We start from the raw sequence: 20,460 nt of genomic DNA, 5'->3' as shown, positions 1-20,460 counted from the left end.
TATACCAAATGCATATTTATATCAAATAGAAAAATAACTGATATCTATACTTACTAAAACAACTCTATTTGAAAAGTTAAGTATTTATATTAATTATGAACTCTGCTCTTCACTTCGATTTCGAAAAAGATAAACATGTTATACGAGATGTACCAAAAATAGTGGGGATCCGTTTAAGGACATATTTGGTGTCATATTCTGTTTAGGAAAAAATAGATGAAACGCGTCCCCTGCCCGACAATTGAGTGAAGCAGGACTTTGGTCTATGGTGGTGGTATATTATTTACACATATTCAAACAAACTTTATAAGTATGAGAAGTGAAAAAAATTGCAGAATTAAAACCGGCTCATTTAAAAGGAAACTCAAACACAAGTTGACCCGTTTTTGCTATAAATTTACAAATTACCTCTCTTTGACGGGCTGCGCGTGCCTGTCCCGCCGCGTGGCCGTCACGTCCAGCGACTGCGACTTGCGGTGCTGCGACTGCCACGGGCTCTCGGTGTTTACTCTACTGTAACATTTTATTTATCTTTATTCATTTTCCATCTCAGATTAGAGTTTTTACAATATAATAATAACCATCCGCGCCGTGTCCAAGATTACCGCCTGCATGACACTTGATCCAGCCACCCAGCGAAAGTCTCTCTAGGTGTTGGTCGAGACTCTTCGCTATGAGACCGTTCGCTGAAACGACTATCGGGACAATGATCGTCGAGTCAACATCCCACATGGCGGTTATCTCGTGAGCCAAGTCTAGGTACTTGCTGGACTTGTCCTTCTCGGCTTTCACGAGATTCTCATTTTATTTATTATTGTGTGTCTATTATCTGAACATGCACTCAAACGCCTCGACAATAGAGGCGTGTTTAGATATTTGTTAGCACCTTGGTCGCTCCGATATATTTGATGGCAACTTTACAGTGAAGGTATTAAATATCGACAAGGACAAAGTGCCAAATTTATGTACACACTATCTCATGTACGGTCACATCTGAATATATCGATACGGACAAAGTGCCAAAAATATGTATACACTACCGTAATACATGGGCAATAAGGTCGTGTATACATATTTTTGGCACTTTGTCCGTATCGATATTTAATACCTTCACTGTACAGTATGTCCTCTATCGTATACCCCTAGCTAATATTAGTGCCTGTTTCACAATGTCCATGTAAAATATTGGATAGCTTATTAACAAATAACTGCCAGACAAAACTTCCTGCTAAACTTAGCACTTTATCTACCAGTTATTCTACAGATTGTGAAACGCGAACGATTACTTTAGTCGTGAGATAAATGGCAAATAGCTTATCCAGGACTTGTGAAACAGGCCCTTAGCCTAATAATAAATAGAAAAAAGTACATACTCCCGAATTTGTATAAAAACCGGTTTAGACGCAACGAAACGTAGATTGTAAAACTAAGCCGAACCAATATCTAGTTGGGTGTGGTGAGGGTCTATGCGTGATGGCGATTTAGTGATAGGTGCATGGTGGTAATTGCAACACAAAACACACAAGCGTATAATTAATCTGAATATATTGGCATTTTATTGAAATATCGAACGTTATATTTAACCTTTTGAACGCCAGGAACACCTGAAGGCGTCGTTACTAGTCGTGCCCACGGCGCCAAGGACGCCTATAGGTGTCATGGCGGACGCTGTCAAAGTAACCTTCACACTTTCGAGTAATGTTTACTTGGCTTTTGAGTGGTGTTTGTGTTTATAATTTAAAGCGTTCAAAGGGTTAATTATATGTAATAAATATTTTGATTATTTTTTATTGTATTATGATCAATAAAATACAAAACAATGCCTTATTTAATGATATTATTGCAATATAAAAATGTCAAAATCAATGTCTCCATAGTTCGGTTATTTTCTACGTCACTGAAAATACACGTTCAAAATAAACCCCGTATTAACTCGACTATATTGAATTTCAAGTTTTTGGCATATTTAAAGTTTTGATTGAGACCTAATTTAACCAAGAATTTAATTTACTACTTCATTTCGAAAAATTGTCAGTTTGATTCTACTCGCTAATCTGAGCTAATTTTATTATTGGACCAGCCCCGGGACCTCAAAATAGTATTTTATACAATCGTGATATAATGGAGAGCTTTTCAGTCGAGTACCGTGTTTAGGCAACGAAGCTTGCTGAGTTGCCTAAGTAAGGTACGAGATTGAAAAGTTTGATTATATCACTATTATATACAACACTTTTTCTACGAGTCATCCAAAATAATACTTTTTTTACTATAAAACCTGAATAATAAACGAAAATTGGTATTTCAGTAGACAAAAATGTAGTACAAAAGATATAAACGCGCGACTCTGCGCGACCCAGCGCCCTTGGTATTTTTTTTTTTATTGTTGACTACAGTGTATCGAAATGAATTTTATAGTTGAAATGGGAGCCCATGAAAAGTACGCAATTATAGTTTGGTATACGAAATCTTAATTCAAACATTACAGTCGACTAGTAGAAAAATATTTATAATGGCTAATTTATACATGTTGGCTGATCACATATGTTCATTCGAATTTCTATGGGCGAGCTAAAATTTTTTTTACGATTTCGTACTTGTAGTTGGTCTAATAATAAGCTTACTCAATAAAATTGTAAACGAATAATATCTTCAACGATGTAATTTTTTAAAATTTGTCGTTACGAATCGTCTCAAACATTGGCGACATCTAGTAGAAGCTCTCATAAAGGCACTCATTTGTTGCAAGTAACCGAACCACAGAGACCGAACATACCATATAAAAGTAAACCTTATTCCTTCCAAATAAGGTTCACATTCTCACCTGACGCGATGGTCGTGCAGTATCCGCTCCTTGTGCCGGCGCTCGCCGACGCCCGAGCCGACGCCGGCCGGCAGCGCGCGCAGCAGTTGCGACGGGCACGAGCCAGACCTACGCGTTAGTGACAAGGCGAGGATGAAGCGAGTTCTAATTACAAATATGTTGTAGCTGGGGAACAAATATCTGTTTAGCTAGAGAACTAGTGACGGTGTGAGCTGTAGTCCTCGGCTATCTCCATGTCATTTCGAAAAAATCACAAAAAAATAAAAAATATCACGAGAATCGGTTGAGAAATGCGACCTATAGTCGAGAACATCCGGACATATGAAAGCATTATTGTCCAAGCTGAAAAGGAGACCATGGCTCCGCTCGGTCAATCAAAATTGATTATTTATTAATTATAAGCTGCCAGTGCCCAGGCCCGGGGCCTTTGGTCAGTTTCTATTTCGTATATGAGATCTATTTTATTTACAAATGTCGATTTTTGCACGGTTTTATTATATTTTTATCGAAAGAGAAAGAAGAAAAAGTCTAAGAAAAATTGAGCCCACACTTTGTCAGCTAGAGTCACTATCAGGGATCGGAACCAGTTTTATGCAAAAACATCGAAATAACCACATATTTCGGTTTATTTTATACTCTAAATGTAGGACTGAGTTGTGTTTTCAGATAACGACTTCGTATTATTAGATTGCCTAATAAGAAATGAAGTAATTAACAAAGAACGAAAAAATACCGTTTTCGTTCCCATACAAAAAATACCGGTTTCCGATCCCTGGTCACTATAGGTACACCCCGTACCATATGCGGTAAGGTACTTTTCTACTAGGCAAATAACTGTATTTTTTCGAACTTTCAAAACAATCTGCCAATATGGAATTTGTAAGAAAACTGCACAAGTGACGTCACGGTCAAGTCCCTTTTTTAGTTGAAGTTGTATCCGATTTATAAAATAGAAATCTATATAACGAAACGGCTCTAACGATTTCGCTGAAATTTGGTATATGGGGGTTTTTGGGGGTATACAATCTATCTAAATTAGTCTTATGTTTGGGAAAACGCGTGTTTTCGAGTTTTCATGCGTTTTTCTTTCGACGCAGAATATGGTCGCTAATTTCGTGTTGCCGGCCACTGTCCGACTGGTCTAGCGGGTTAAGACGCGGACTGCTAAACGAGTGTTACGGGTTCGAATCTCGCCCGGTGATTAACTTTTTTTTTTATATATGTTCAAGTTTATATATAATTTTTATTGTTTTAGACAAGTTTAATTTAGTAAAAAAATGTAGTTAAGATTATCACCACCATATTACAATAAATAGTTACAACCGAGCAAAGCTCGGTCGCCCAGGTACTGTGTCTAAAAATAACAGCTGTGTATGTTTTTCTAATTATTAGCTGTTGTTTTATTTCGTGGATGATGCGCAATAATTTATCTTGAATACAGGCAACATCCGTATTCTTATCAAAATTTGACATTTTAACTACCACACAACGTTGTTTTTATAACTCTTTGTAAGTAACTTACTGTAATTTTCTTACCCGATCTATTGTATTTTTAGGGTTCCGTAGCCAAATGGCAAAAACGGAACCCTTATAGATTCGTCATGTCCGTCTGTCTGTCCGATTTTTTATGAATATGTAGGAAAAAAGAGCGTAATGAAGTACCATATCATTACTCAATGACAATAATTTAAAAATATTTTTTACTTTTTAAATTATTTTTTTAATTATATCATGTTTTATAACATAAAAAAAAAAAACTCGCGATATCCTCGACTTGTCGTGGTTACAAACATGTGAGAAAAAAAAACAAAAGTGACAGTGCTATGTTAGTTCCACAGACAAATAGATCAAGACAGACACCACACATGTATGAAAGACTATTCTAATTTGCTACAGACGACCGGTTTGACCGAGTTGGTAGTGACCCTGCCTACGAAGCTGATGGTCCCGGGTTTAAATCCTAGTAAGGCCATTAATTCGTGTGATGAGCATGAATATTTGTTCCTGAGTCATGGGTGTTTTCTATCTATTTAAGTATTTATAAATATTTATATATTATATATATCGTTGTCTAAGTACCCTCAACACAAGCCTTATTGAGCTTACTGTGGGACTTAGTCAATTTGTGTAATAAAGTCCTATAATATTTATTTATTATTATTTATTTATTTACAGACTGTTTTCTCGACATTATCCTTATCAATTTTGACTTTGGAAGAGGTGTAAAGTCTAAGAAAAAAAATGTGGCCCCGACTTTGACTGAAATAATTGGCACTGTACGGCGCCATGTTTTGTGGTACAGTAGAGTTTATAAATCACCTTAACCCATCGCAATGTCGTGAAAAAATGTATTATGAACTCGACTGTAATTGAATTTACAGTACATATGGGGCTACTTTATAGCACTAGTGCGAGAAGTAGCATATTACGTTACTGTGTCGAACATTTAAAGGGCCATATGTACTGTAAAACGTTGTACGATACATGTGCGAATAGGTAATTCGCAACTCGTGTCGATTTAAAACACTCCCTTCGGTCGTGTTTTAATTTATCGCCACTCGTTTCGAATTTCCTATTTTTCGCACTTGTATCGTAATGTACTATTACAGTCGAGTCTTAATTTCAAACTCAGATAAATTCATCCGTCAGATTTTGCGATTTTGGTATTAAGAAAATGTACCATGTACATCTAGCTGTCAAACTCGAAGCACGAATTGAATTCTTAAACATTCATCTCACAAATAATGGCCGAGTGTTAAAAAAACAACCTGTACAATATGAGTCTTTCAAGAAAAGCGGTGTCTTTCTTGTCCTGTGGTTAGTTCACAAGCTTCCCATACTGGGTGCATACCTGTCACATGAAACAGTGCAACACGATTGTTCACAAAAGTCGAATGCCACAAACAATAAACAATTTTTCACAGGCCGATACGAGTGATAGGTACTATAAATGTTTATATTAAAGGACAAGGAATCCTGCTTCCTGCCGGGAGCGTAATTTTTTTAATATTTGTAGTACCAGAAACAATGTTATATTTAAATTAAATTAAAGAAACAGTGGATGAATTAACTGTCTCGGGCGAGATTCAAACCAGTCCGGGATACCAGCCTGCCGCTCAACCAACTGAGACGCCTTTAAGAGCCTACCCCTCTGTCGAGAACCTCGGCCAATACTCATATCTATTGTATGGACTGACGTTTATCTAACATGTACAATTACATTTGACGTCCCCCTCCCCGCAAAAATCGGCAGACTGTTTTGTACAGAAAATTACAGACAAGGCGTCTCCAGTTGTTAAAGCCTCTAAGAACTGAGCTCAGCTCAATGATATCCTCGTAGGCCTAGCGCAGAAGTGGCGCGACAGAGTCTCGCCCGCGAGATCGACTACCCGTCTTTTTCTCACTGTATTCATTTGAGAGGGACGGGTAGTCTATCTCGCGGGCGAGATACTGTCGAGCCACTCATGAACTAGGCCTGCTGAGTCGCGAGTTAGAATCTCTCTCGAGACAGTGCGTTTTTCCACTTTTCGGATCTATTCGGTCGGATTGTTCATTGATGATAATTTTATATTTGTGAACCAAAATTGATATAACAATCGAGTCGCACACAACACAGTTTAGCACAAACACATGCTACCAACATAATGCACAAAATGCTCGGGACGATGAGAAGCCCTCTAGTGGAATGAATGGGGACTAATCGTAATACAGATGGAGTCCGTTTTTAGATAACTTTGCACCTTGGCAACATCACATGTACGAATAGTAAAGTAAATTATTATTAAAATATGTTTACAGTGGCGTTTCCACACTTAATCGCAGCAAAGTTAACTTAGTCAAACGGACTCTTAGAGCCACCACACACTATACTCTGTATCTTTAGGTATTTAAATAAAAGTAAAAAAATCTACCCTCAAATGGCTCCTTAAGCCAGTTGAGGGTAGATGAAAACATTACATGATCAAATAATGTAGGTTAAAGTCAGGTCGTTCAGTGCCAGATCCAGGCGGTTATGTATTTGGTTGGTTAACCAATAAATGTTATAACTACCCGAAAATTTACAAATTGTTAGTTTACTTTTATTTAAATACTTAAAGATACAGAGTATAGTCTCTTATGAGCGTCGGCGTCCAGTTAGCGCTATGGAAAATGGCGTCGCTACGCAATTGCGTCAACGTTGCGTCGAGCAGCAGCCATAGAGTTAACTAGACACCGACGCCGGGGGACGCTAGTTTGGGGATCTAAGAGCAATGAAAATAGATACGGCTTGTATTCATTTCTGTAATATCTTCCTATGAAGTTTCGTGATCATTACTAAAAGGACCATTTTCTTATACCACGTCGGCGCCTGCCTGAGAGCTGTTAGCACTGCCGACGAGGTTGAAATATCGGCTACGATACGCTGTCTCATTCTAACGATAGCTCCATTTCACTCTGTAATGTCGATAAATTGCAAAGGCGCTATCAAATTATTACGTTCGACGATTTACCTATAGTCGATTCGATACCTTCATAGGTAAAAATCAATGTTCTTAAAATTTATTTTTTGAAAAATAAAAATTAAAACAAACCAAACGTATATTATTTTTTCCTTTAACTTAAATATTAAACGGGGGGAAATTCTTTTTTTTCTTACACAGGGGCGGGAGGGGGTCAGAAATTGGCAAAAATCGTCTTACGTAATAAATAAATGGCGCCAAAGGTCCGTGGAGGCTAATACTGATCTCACCGGACATGTTGCGGCTGCAGCCGCGCGGTGAGCGAGCACGAGGCGGCGTCCTCGAACACGGGGTTGTCCATGCTGTAGCCGACGGGCGGCGGGGATTTACTGATCTCACCTGACATGTTGCGGCTGCAGCCGCGCGGTGAGCGAGCACGAGGCGGCGTCCTCGAACACGGGGTTGTCCATGCTGTAGCCGACGGGCGGCGGGGATTTACTGATCTCACCTGACATGTTGCGGCTGCAGCCGCGCGGTGAGCGAGCACGAGGCGGCGTCCTCGAACACGGGGTTGTCCATGCTGTAGCCGACGGGCGGCGGGGATTTACTGATCTCACCTGACATGTTGCGGCTGCAGCCGCGCGGTGAGCGAGCACGAGGCGGCGTCCTCGAACACGGGGTTGTCCATGCTGTAGCCGACGGGCGGCGGGGATTTACTGATCTCACCTGACATGTTGCGGCTGCAGCCGCGCGGTGAGCGAGCACGAGGCGGCGTCCTCGAACACGGGGTTGTCCATGCTGTAGCCGACGGGCGGCGGGGATTTACTGATCTCACCTGACATGTTGCGGCTGCAGCCGCGCGGTGAGCGAGCACGAGGCGGCGTCCTCGAACACGGGGTTGTCCATGCTGTAGCCGACGGGCGGCGGGGATTTACTGATCTCACCTGACATGTTGCGGCTGCAGCCGCGCGGTGAGCGAGCACGAGGCGGCGTCCTCGAACACGGGGTTGTCCATGCTGTAGCCGACGGGCGGCGGGGATTTACTGATCTCACCTGACATGTTGCGGCTGCAGCCGCGCGGTGAGCGAGCACGAGGCGGCGTCCTCGAACACGGGGTTGTCCATGCTGTAGCCGACGGGCGGCGGGGATTTACTGATCTCACCTGACATGTTGCGGCTGCAGCCGCGCGGTGAGCGAGCACGAGGCGGCGTCCTCGAACACGGGGTTGTCCATGCTGTAGCCGACGGGCGGCGGGGATTTACTGATCTCACCTGACATGTTGCGGCTGCAGCCGCGCGGTGAGCGAGCACGAGGCGGCGTCCTCGAACACGGGGTTGTCCATGCTGTAGCCGACGGGCGGCGGGGATTTACTGATCTCACCTGACATGTTGCGGCTGCAGCCGCGCGGTGAGCGAGCACGAGGCGGCGTCCTCGAACACGGGGTTGTCCATGCTGTAGCCGACGGGCGGCGGGGATTTACTGATCTCACCTGACATGTTGCGGCTGCAGCCGCGCGGTGAGCGAGCACGAGGCGGCGTCCTCGAACACGGGGTTGTCCATGCTGTAGCCGACGGGCGGCGGGGATTTACATTTCTTCATGGCGGCGAGGCGCTTCATCAAGCTCACGCCGGTCGATATGGATTTTTCGCCTTTTTTGTCTTTATTCTAGAAACAAAATGAGAAATATTTTTTTTTTCATCCACATACAACAATACAATACAAATATACTTTATTGCACACCTCAATACAGAAACAGTACAAATAATACAACACATAAAGAAGAGGTAAACAACAGGCGGTCTTATCGCTAAAAAGCGATCTCTTCCAGACAACCTTTAGGTAGCGGAATTTAAAAAAAAAAATGTTATGTCAGTAGGTGTTCCAAATGCAATAAAAGAAGTCTAGCACAGAATAAACACAAAACTAAACAATATAATTATCATATACAAATATAAATAAAAAAGATATATAAATACATATACATACATATATTAAAATACATATTATATATATATATATATATATATAATAAATACACAGCTCAACGAGGGGCGGGAGGGGGTTAGGGTCGGCAACGCGCATGTAACTCCTCTGGAGTTGCAGGCGTACATAGGCTACGGAGACTGCTTACCATCAGGCGGGCCGTATGCTGGTTTGCCACGGCCGTAGTATAAAAAAAAAAAAAAACACGGCGCACAATTACATAATACACATAATAACACACACACATAATTTTATCAACAAAATTCATCGTACTATACGAAGTTAACGGGTCCACATCACTCATATCTGTCCAAACATTGTATACGACATTTTGTAAGTGTTGTCTCATATCATATCCTATGCCATTTGGTCGCTTTGATCTTGAAATTTGGACCGCCACTGTGAAGTTTAAATTTAACGTTCAATAATTCAAATAATAACGTTAAATAATACTTTTTCCAAATTTAAAAATAGTCGTAGTCGTTAAAGCGTAATAAACATTTCATGGTTATTGATACAATACTTAATTTCGCTTTTAAAAAGCTACAATTTAAATATATACTTAGATAAATATAGTAAAGTGAGTTTAATAATAAGATAGTATTTCGATGGATTATATAATATATATATATATTTATTTCATTCAATATAAAATGATACAATAATACAAGGGGTTGAGACCTTCTAGTAGGTATATAGTACCTGTGTCAGAAAGTCTCGCTCTTCCAATTGGTAACTAATTAGAACATTGTAATATGATTTGAGTATAACTATGTTACATTGAGTATCTTAAGAACTAAAACTAAAGAACTAAGTAACAAAATTGCAAGTTAAGAATGTGTGTGTGTGTGTGTGTGTGTGTGTGTGTGTGTGTGTGTGTGTGTGTGTGTGTGTGTGTGTGTGCGTGTGTTGTGAGTGTGTGTGTGTTCATGTTAGCAGTTGGGTTATTAAATTACAATATTAAATTGTTAGGTAAATAGAGTTTTATCCTTAATTTACATGAAATAGGATCCAACTTTTATTATTATTTTTGAATCAAATTTTCAGTCTTACTGTAGTCTAATGTATATAACCAATCACAAAGTAATTGTTTACACTCGTATACATTTTTCGAATAAATATTTAGTTCACTATTTATCTTATTAAATAAGACCGCAGATTGTACATCATATTGTCTCCTAGCATAAGCTGAATTACTACTGGGTACTGAGACAGCTCTATGTTTTCGTTTTAGATTTAGATTACAGTGACATTACTATTATTTTTTATAAAAACTCATGTTAGTTGGTGCTTACCTTGTCCGATTTAGGTGTGCTCTGCTGAATTTGGTTTTGAACACTGGAACTCCAAGGGTATGATAATGGTTGACCTGCAATAATAATTAAATATATAAAGTTTTCCGTAGACATATTCAAACAAAGTCTCATTTATGAAGTAATTACAGATTCACTATAGATGTGTCACTATAAATAAATAAAAAAAAAATATATATATATTTTTATTTCAGAACCATAAAAATTCCATAAAACATTTGTTAGTACCATCGTTATAGCTAGGGGTTAGTAAGTACATTAAAATCAAATCAAATCCAAATATAATAAGAATAATAAATAATTAATAATATTGACATAATAACAATGAAATCATGATTCATAGTAAAATAAAAATTAGTTAAAATAATGAATACAAAAATAAAAAATAATATTTATATATTATATATATTTCAAAAATTCCATTCATGGAAATACAGAAAATTTCCATTTTCAGATTGTGATTGAATGGTAATGGGACCAATACAAATAAATAAATTTGTAAATTGATCTAAGCCTAGAAGAAGTCAGGGAAGATCAGTGTTGGCCGAACGTTAATTAGAATTGAAGATATTGAAAATTACCCATTACAAAATGAACTGTAAATCGTAACGGACGGTTTCAGTTTACATTTCAATTTTCAGTTTTATATTTTAGTAATGTTAATATTAAGTAAAAAAATCATAATTTTTCGTCTGTAAACTTCGGATATAAGGAGGGGGGGAACTGTATTATTTTTTAGATTTTCATTCATAAATCATTTTTTTTCTCTGAAAAAAAAAAAACCGGTAAGTGCGAGTTCGTTTACCTCGCGCACCGAGGGTTCCGTACAAACTTTCAATTTTCTCATGAAAGACTTGAGCAGAAGTATACTATTAGTATAATTGTGTACAGCGCCATCTATGGGCGAATTGGTTAACTAATTTGTGCGATCTGTATGTATGTTGCTTTTTCAGGGATAATTCTTTATCATGTGATCCGATTTCAATAATTTTTATTTTATTTGAAAGATTAGTGCCTTTAGTGTAATCTCATAGGAATTTCAACTATAATAAACACCCGCAAATAGGATTAAATTGCAAATTAAATTACAAAATGTTTTTTGTTAATTAAAAAAAAGTTATCAAGATAGAGGTCTGATTTTATTTTTCCTGTAATCTTTATGACAATGTTATTATTATGTAAAAATTTCATAAGTTTTCATTTGTAAACTTCGGAGATAAGGGGGAATGGTATTTTTTTTTCACATTTTCGTTCATAAGTCAATTTACTTCACTATGAAAAAAAAAAATTGTAATGTTCAATTTGAGCTTTTTCAAATGATGACTTTGAGATTTTGCCCCTTCTTTATATTGGGATTTTCCATACTTAATAAAAAAAAAATAAAAAAAAAATGCTTTCAATGTGTCTGGGTTAGCGTTTTTCATAACTATTCCAAATTTCAAATTGATAGTTTAAGTGGTTCTCGAAATATTTAGCGATGTGACAGACAGACAGACAGACGGACGGACAGAGTCGCACCCTAAGGGTTCCTTTTGTACCTTTTTGGTACGGAACTCTAAAAACATCTCTCACATTGAGAATCTCCTTTTTCATAACACATGTGCCAGCGCGTGCTACGCACTATGAGCGTAGCCGATAACACGCGAAATCCCGTGTGTAGCGAGAAGCGTTTACGAACTGAGCGCCCGCCTGGCGGGTTGCCGGCAGTGAATGTATTAAAAAGTTTTCCTTAAACTTCCAATGAAATGCAACTTGGAGATATTACGTATCCGGTGCGACGAGTAAGGAAGACATGTAAAGGTATTTCACACAGCCTTACATACTTGGGTCTGAAAAGCAACCTTCTTTTGTTTTTAAACGTCAAATTGTGACAACGTCTCGGCATTCAATCATCAAATAATAGTAGATTCTTAATTTGTTCTTAGCTGGGTAAACCTAAGAAAAACAAATTGACTACAATTTTTTTTATTTCATTGCAAGTTTGAGAAAAGTATTTGGCTAAGCCATTGTGATAATTTCATACATTTTTTAAATTAATTTAAGTTTATTCAAATATTTCATACACACAACTAGAACGCACCTCTTATATATTTTATATATGGCAACATCCTTTTCCTATACCCCCACCCTCACCTTAAACCGCCAGTGCAAAATAAAATCCCATCACGCGCGCGCCCAAAAACTCGCACTCCTCTAATTAAAACTCAAAATACATGTGAAATAATACTCCAAGAAGATCAGTGACATCACTTTTAACGCTGTGCATTGTGAACAATCAAATTTTCGTATTTGTGGTGAAATACGAACTAAAAATTGGAGTCGGCGGGATATGAGCTATTTCGAAGGTGAGTCCCTGCCCCTCCAGTATTAAACGAATCTCGATCAGAAACGGGGTTGCCGGCCCCGTATTACTACCGGTCCTCGCTACGCTCGTCCGTCTATGTGTGTGTGGGCTGCGAGCGTTCGTTTCCCATACGTATATATATTATAGTAATGTGAATGTAGTATAGTCAAGTAAACCTTGCGGCGGGGGGCTGTGCGCGCGCGGCGGCGCGTCGGGCGGCGCGGGCTGCGCGGGCGCCGCCGGGGCCGCCGGGGCCGGGGCCGCCGCCGGCGCCACCACCTACAAATACACACACATATTTATTACACACATTTAAAAACACACACATTCATCTTACTAAGGTCTATACAATGTGTTTGTACACGTATAGTGGAGCCGTTAACCACGTATAGTACGATGAATTTTATCAACAAATCACCCCCAACATAGGTATGTTTTTTCAAAATGCACCCTTCTAAAGTTTTATGGCGCCAAACACGACTGGACTTTGTTAATGTACCATTATCTGTCGCACGTTTAAAAAATAATTATCATTCGATAGCTTATGAATTAGGGCATCAATTTCAAGTAGGTATGGGGGGTGATTTGTCGATAAAATTCATCGTACTATACGTGGTTAACGGCGCCACTATACGTGCACAAACACATTGTATAGGTAGGAAAGAAACATGAAACAGACAATTACACGAGACGATTTGTCCATCCTAAGCGAAGCAAAAATCGATGTATATCGAGAACAAAATATGTATTTCTTCAATGTGATTGATCGGCACCCTGCGAAGCTAAACCCGGTTAAGGATAAAACGAGTACTTATCCGAGTTAATTTATCAGTCCCGAGCGAAGCTGTACTCTGTATCTTTAGGTATTTAAATAAAAGTAAACAAAATCTACCCTCAAATAGCTCCTCAAGCCAGTTGTGGGTAGATTAAAACATTACATGATCAAATAATGCAGGTTCAAGTCAGGTCGTTCAGTATTTAGTTGGTTAACCAATAGATGTTATAGGGAGCGTGCATGAACTATAGGAGGCAGCACAGGAGCCGTCAGATTTTTGGCGCGAGGCGTAAATGTGATGTTTATTGTTCCGATGTAGCCCACAAGATGGCAGAACCTAATATGCACAAGAAAACACGTGACGTGTAAATGTACATGTTTATTGTTCCGATTCAGGCCAAAAGATGGCAGACCCTCCAACGCGCACGGTCCCTATAACTACCAGAAAATTTACAAATTGTTTATTTACTTTATTTAAATACCTAAAGATACTTCAAGAACATGAAATGTACAAAATAAGTGACATACCTGCACCTTCTCGTGCTTGGACCTGGCGACGTAGTTTCCCGGGAACACCCCGGCGCGCTGCGAGCGCTCGGAGCGGCCCTTGTACCAGCCGTCGCGGCACCGCTCCGTCACTATGTACATACCTAAACAGAAGGTATTTATATTAATAATCGGCAAATAACTGCCAATTAGACGCCGCAGGTTAACCGGGGTAGAGGCAAACCAAGAAAGCAATGGCGGATCCACCTCGTTACATTTTCCGTGACTGATAGGAGCATATACAAAACCGTGAAGTGGTTAACCTTTTGACCGCCACCATCGGCTATGGCCGACATCTGAAAGACTTGCCAAGGAAGCCAACGACGGCTACAGCCGACAGATTCGCCAATGCAATAGGGACTAACGCGGGACTCCGTAAAGTTCAATTTGGCTTAAATAATCGTGATCGCCTGCGTCCGGGGCACGGCATGTTCCTTCGCCGTCTGGCGTTCAAAAGGTTAATGACAGAAGATCCTTTACTCAACAATAGGATATAAAAACACGCTACATTAACCCTTTGAACGCCACGCGTATCGTACGCGGCGCGTAATCGTGAACCTTGTCGGTACGCATGGAGGTTGATATTGGGCTGTAGCCACGCGCGTCATATGACGTCTTTAGCGGTCAAAAGGTTAAAAAAATGTACTAATCTACTCCTCCTCCTTCCTCACGTCGTATTCCCCAATATTGAGGGTCTCGACCTCTCTTTTGTATCCCTTTCTCTCTTATGATCTTTCTCCATCTGTTTCTGTCTCTAGCTGTGTGGAGAACCATGTGAACTGTGGAGTCAAGCGGATCTGATCAGACTTAACGTATTGGACTGCGACCGCGTCCAGACCTTTTCCCATCAACTTTGCCGATCACAATGAGTTTTTTGAGGCTGCCATCGTATTTTCTTTTAATATGACCGAAGTGTTCAAGGACTCTGCGTAGACATTCAGATGAGAGCCCCGACAAGATTTTTAAGCTATCCAGGGGATACTGAGCATTTTCCTTCAGCACCATATCTCGAAGGCGTTAATGCCTACTAGTAGACTACTAGAATGTATTAAATATTTCGAAATGTATTGAAGTTTATATAAAACGTTTACAAATGTAATGTTTTTTCCTCTTCATTATCTGCATACCATGGCTATGTTTCATCGGTCCTTGCTTATGGTCTAATACTGTGGGGCAACTCCGTAGAATCTGATAGAGTATTTCTAATACAGAAAAAAAAAATATAACAGCGGTATGCAACGCTAAAATAGATGATAGCAGTATGCCATTATTTAGAGATCTTAATGTTTTATCTTTGGCATGTTTGTACATTAGGAATGTATATATTTTTGTCAAGTCTCATCCAGAATACTTTTCTAAACGGAGTGAAGTATTATTTATTTATTTATTTATTTACAAAGACAGGCAAGACCACATATAATGTCCACTTGTACAAGCTTCCTAGTCAGAAAGATATGTACAAAATAAATATTTTTAATATGAGTATAATCTAAAAATTTGCCAAATGAATTACGAATACTGTCGGGGGTAACATTTAAACGAAAATTAACAAAACGGTTACTGGATAAATGTTTTATAGCGTTAAGGCGCACTTAGATTATATTATAAGGAACCGATGACATTGTAAGATATTTCATTGTAATATTTGATCGGTTTCGACTATTACCTGCATTTTTTTTTGTAGATTTTTTAAAATTATTGTAATGTTAATATTTTTTCTATAATTATTTTAATGTAAATGGATAAATGTTTTTATAGCGTTAAGGCTTACTTGAATTAAAAGGAACCGACGACATCGTAATATATTTAATTGTAATACTTATTTGATAAATTTCGACCACTACCTACATTTCTATTTTTATATTTTGAAATTATTTTAATATAAATATTAGCACGCTTGCTTGCATGCTGAATAATAGTGTAAGTGGACAGTGTCGACACTGACCTCCCTTCTTGAGTTCGAGCTCGTCGGGTTTCTGCGGCTTGTAGGGGTAGAGCGCGACGTAGGCGGCCGGCAGCGCGCGCTCGCCGCTCCGGCTGCGGCGCCGGCGCCGCGCCTCCGGCTCGGCCTGGTCCAGCAGGCTGGTGGCCAGGATCTCCGCTGAATGTCTGCAAGTATTATACACTGTGTAACAACGAAAACCAGTTACTCAAACCCGGTAACGTTTAGGCCATACTGAGCAATTTTTACTACTATACTACTACCCGAAATAGCAAATAAAATTAAATTCAACATCAGACCAGCAAGATGTAACAGCCAATTTTTTTTCGCGACTGAAATCGCGAAGAACTAAGCATTAACGGGTTTAGGTAATTACTTTTCGTTAAGATACATACTGTTTTATTTATTATTGGAAGCGTGCAAAGCGGATGGTGGGGGAAGCCGGAACGATCACAGCCAATGATGTGGCCAAATATGGCAAAAATGCTACGTGTGTTTCTGTCAATTCCCATACTATTCCGTTATTTTGTTCACGTTTTTTACTATTAAAATCATATTTACGATAAAAATAGGTCACAATGATAAACTGCAATAATACTGGACGAAACAGTAATAGTAAACTTTATATATTATATTTCCAACATCAAGCTAGAAATTAGGCTTTTATATCATATAGTATTATTCCAGGCTTACCAACGGAACGGCTAAACATTTTATCTAGTCTATGTTAACGCAGAGTTTTGCTTGGATGTTAATAAAATAGTATGGCTAATACAGTGTACCAACATTAGGTAATAGTAATATTAGTTATAATGACAGTTACTGATAGCCCGTCAGAAACATACTTTTGGCACGAAGAGTTGTCTGTCGTCTGTCACAACAAACGTTGTGATAAGTGAAATAACATATGTTTTAACATAAAATGAGTTGATATAAACCTGTGAAAAGGGGCAAAACTTTTATACTTGAAAGCATCATACGTATCCCCAGGAAGAGGATCATGAAGTGGGCCTTCAAAATATAATGAAACATACATTTTTTCATTGAATTTGTAACGAAACAACGACGAAGAAAATTAACCGAATAATATACTCGTAAAATACACAGATAATTCTGACTATTTTCAGTAAAGCAAAAGTAAAGTGTGTTTAACATTAAAAACGAAAAGATTCCCCACATTGGTAACTGTATTATAGTAAACATTTCTAGGGAATAATCTTTATTTTGTTGAGCTCATTATGTGACAGCTCCCCCGTAGTTGCTAACGCTAAGCGGCGCTGCCATCGTGCACGCTCCCAATACTCGTAGTACCTACTTTTATCCCAAAGACCAAGAGAGCGAACACCGAGAGACAGGCGCGGATTCAGCCCTCAAAAAAGGTTGTGGTCAGCCACCCGAAAATCGGCCAAGTGTGAGTCGGAGTACGAACTCATGAACGAATCAGCCTATCGATTTCAATAGACCGTGAATCTATACCTAATGACCATTCCGCGACCAATTTTTAGTAGATTATAGATGATCTAAGACATGGTCGATAGGTCGATTAACGTTTGGTAGAGACTTCACAGGTTCAAATCGCTCTTATGTATATTATTAGGGTTGTGGGCATGCCCATCGTGCCCACTACGGTGGATCCGCCCTTGCCGAGAGATAGTGTCGTTTTAACAAATGCCCTTATCATGAGTTTACCACGGCCATATTCGCTAGCGACCGCGTAAAACTTACTCTATTTGCATCTCTCTTTTACTGATGTATTGGTGCAAGCGATATGCACAACTCAGCTTTAATGTTATAAAAAATATGATCTGACGAGCAATGCCAATTTTGCTAAACGAAATTACTAACTTTGTTTTAACGTATGCATTTACTTTTAACAACTTGTAGATATAATATAGTATATAGTAATCTGATTGACAAATATTACAAGCCAAAAAATTGTTTTACATTAATAAATCAATCTATTAAGTCTAATAACACTCAAAAGATCAAATGGACATTTTAAAAATAAAGTATCGCTCACCTGTTTTGCGTAGAATGGTTAGCCTGCAAATGCGACGAGGGCGTCAGACTATGTCTCTTCTCTCTATGATGATGGTCTCTATGGTTCCTCGCCACCATGTAGTTCCCGTCTTTCCCGTGAGACGGCGACAGCGCCGCCTGCAGCCCTATACCGAAGTTCAGCAAAGAATCCGGACCACTAGGCCGGTTCAAAATCTTAGAAGACGAAGGCGCGTCGAGCCGTGAAGATTCAGAATTGCTTGGACCTTCCTGGCTATCGTTATGATTCGCCGTAGAGTTACTGTTCGCAGATGCATTCAATTTTGGACTTTCGGCGGGCGGCAGAGATACATTCAAAGAAGTATTCGTCGCGGTCGAGCTCTCGTTTAAGCTTAGAACTCCCATAGAAGCGTTGAGAGACGAATCAGGGTTTTCATTTTCTTCTTCAGTTGGATTTTGAGTCGTAGTAGAAGCGATTACGGTCGCATTTCGCTCGGTATTATTATCAGGCGAGCTGGGTAAGCTCGGTTCGGCGCTTTCACAGGTACTTTCGTTGGAGCTGGTATTAGGAGTTGTCGTTGAACTGACGACTGAAGCTGTGTTCACACTAGAACTTGAATCCGAACTGACGTTGTTCGCGTTGAAGTTAGCCACAGATACGGGGAAATGTTCATGCGTTCTGACGTTTTGATATGTAGTATCAGGTTTGTGTACTGGTGTGGTGTTGTAGCTGTCATATTTGACTGTTCTAAGTCGATCGTAGTTTTCCCCTATTCTTGAAACGCTTTGCATCATAGTGGCTTGCGATCCGTGCGTTTTATTATGTACGTTGGTGAAGTGTATTAGGTCTAGGGAGTGTTTGGTCTGGGCGGGTTCTAGAATGTTCCGGGGGGTGAGGTTGTGTGCGATGTGCTGTGGGGGGAGGATGTGCGGGGGGGAGTGGTAGTTGGGGTGGGAGTGGCTCATGGCCGGCATGTTCTGGTAGTTGCCGACGTTCGTGGTAGGCGTTGACATCGACATTGGTTGGTAGCGGTGGGAGTGCTGAAAAATATTAACATAGTTAAGTTTAAATATTTGACAACGTATTTTGCGACTTTGCAACTTTGGCACATAATGGGAAATATCAACATCATTAAAAACCATAAACCTTTTTTTTTTGTCTGGATTTTAGGTTAAGAGAAGAATAATTTTTAGTCAACATATAAGTATTTGTCGACGGGCAGAGTCCGCATTGTAGTGTTATAAGCCTCATAAAATACGTCTCAACGTTTTCATAGCGTTCGTGTGCGATAAACTATGACCTTTTAAATGAGGATTCATACATTATAACGCGTATACAACACATCCGTCCAGACATTAATTATAGCATACACTACTATCTTAATACTAAGCCAAGTCTCTTTCCAAGACTAAGAAAAAAACGAATATAGATAGATAAAACACACGATTTACAAATACTACAAATAGAATAAAACTAAAGTATGGATCTACATGCTGTACGCTTTGTGCATTGCAGCAAAAACAAAAGGGGTTCCAATTCAACTATACGTTTCACTCTTTCGAGCAAAACACTGATATTCTGTCTGAATATAGTCTTCATTATGTTCAGACTTTTTCACCTGTTGAGAATATTTGATTATGAGATAAAACGTTAAAATAATACCTGCGCATGGTGCCTGTGGTCCGAGTGGCCCGCGCGGGCCTGCTCCGGCAGCGGCGGCACCGGCCGGTTCAGCGGCGGGCTGGAACAAATTGCCGTTACCTTCATTTTTTCATAAATAATTATATACCGTGTTTTTATTGAATTCCGTTAACTCCGGGGTATGGGTAAGTACGTTTAAGGAAACTAAATGCCATAGTAAATTAAAAAAAAAAAAAAAAAAGTTTTATAAAAAGTAATTAAATGTTGCATATAGCGTTTTTGTAACATGGACATTATATTTAATTCAACCAAACAATTGAAAACTGTGACATATCAATAACATTTCGAACATCGATCGTCCGAGATAGTACTTACGTTTAGTAGCAAATGTAAAGTACACTCGTACTAAACACAAATCAATCTGTAAAAAGGCCGTAAGGCAAGTGCATACGCTCGTAAGGGCCTTTTAAGATAAAAATAAATTATTTATTATCTACGAAATGGAGTTAATTAGAATACCGGTGTCTTTGAGAAAGTTACTTAATTTAAGCTCAGGAATACTACCTTGAAATTAAAGGAAATAAACAAACATGGTGTATAATGTAACTATATAAGCAAGGAAATTTTCATAAAAAAAATTACATTTATGACGACATT

General features: G+C 39.1%; 1 protein-coding gene across 1 annotated transcript in view; it reads right to left on the bottom strand.

The window, feature by feature from the left end:
* Positions 1-20,460, bottom strand: part of LOC133525317 (E3 ubiquitin-protein ligase SH3RF1) — a 75,808-nt gene that overhangs the window by 11,545 nt on the left and 43,803 nt on the right. The window contains exons 8-20 of the mRNA XM_061861605.1: positions 19,825-19,903; positions 18,184-19,202; positions 16,167-16,330; positions 14,204-14,325; positions 13,077-13,179; positions 10,539-10,612; positions 8,750-8,925; positions 8,532-8,690; positions 8,314-8,472; positions 8,096-8,254; positions 7,660-7,974; positions 2,822-2,929; positions 409-513 (exon numbers count right to left, since the gene is read on the bottom strand). Coding sequence (XP_061717589.1) covers positions 409-513; positions 2,822-2,929; positions 7,660-7,974; positions 8,096-8,254; positions 8,314-8,472; positions 8,532-8,690; positions 8,750-8,925; positions 10,539-10,612; positions 13,077-13,179; positions 14,204-14,325; positions 16,167-16,330; positions 18,184-19,202; positions 19,825-19,903 — 2,742 coding nt within the window. The remainder of the gene's footprint in view (positions 1-408; positions 514-2,821; positions 2,930-7,659; positions 7,975-8,095; positions 8,255-8,313; positions 8,473-8,531; positions 8,691-8,749; positions 8,926-10,538; positions 10,613-13,076; positions 13,180-14,203; positions 14,326-16,166; positions 16,331-18,183; positions 19,203-19,824; positions 19,904-20,460) is intronic.

The sequence above is a fragment of the Cydia pomonella genome, chromosome 14 (assembly GCF_033807575.1).
Source record: "Cydia pomonella isolate Wapato2018A chromosome 14, ilCydPomo1, whole genome shotgun sequence".
Lineage (NCBI taxonomy): Eukaryota > Metazoa > Arthropoda > Insecta > Lepidoptera > Tortricidae > Cydia > Cydia pomonella.
Note: the sequence above shows the minus strand (reverse complement) of the source record. Positions and strands in the feature narration are given on the sequence as shown.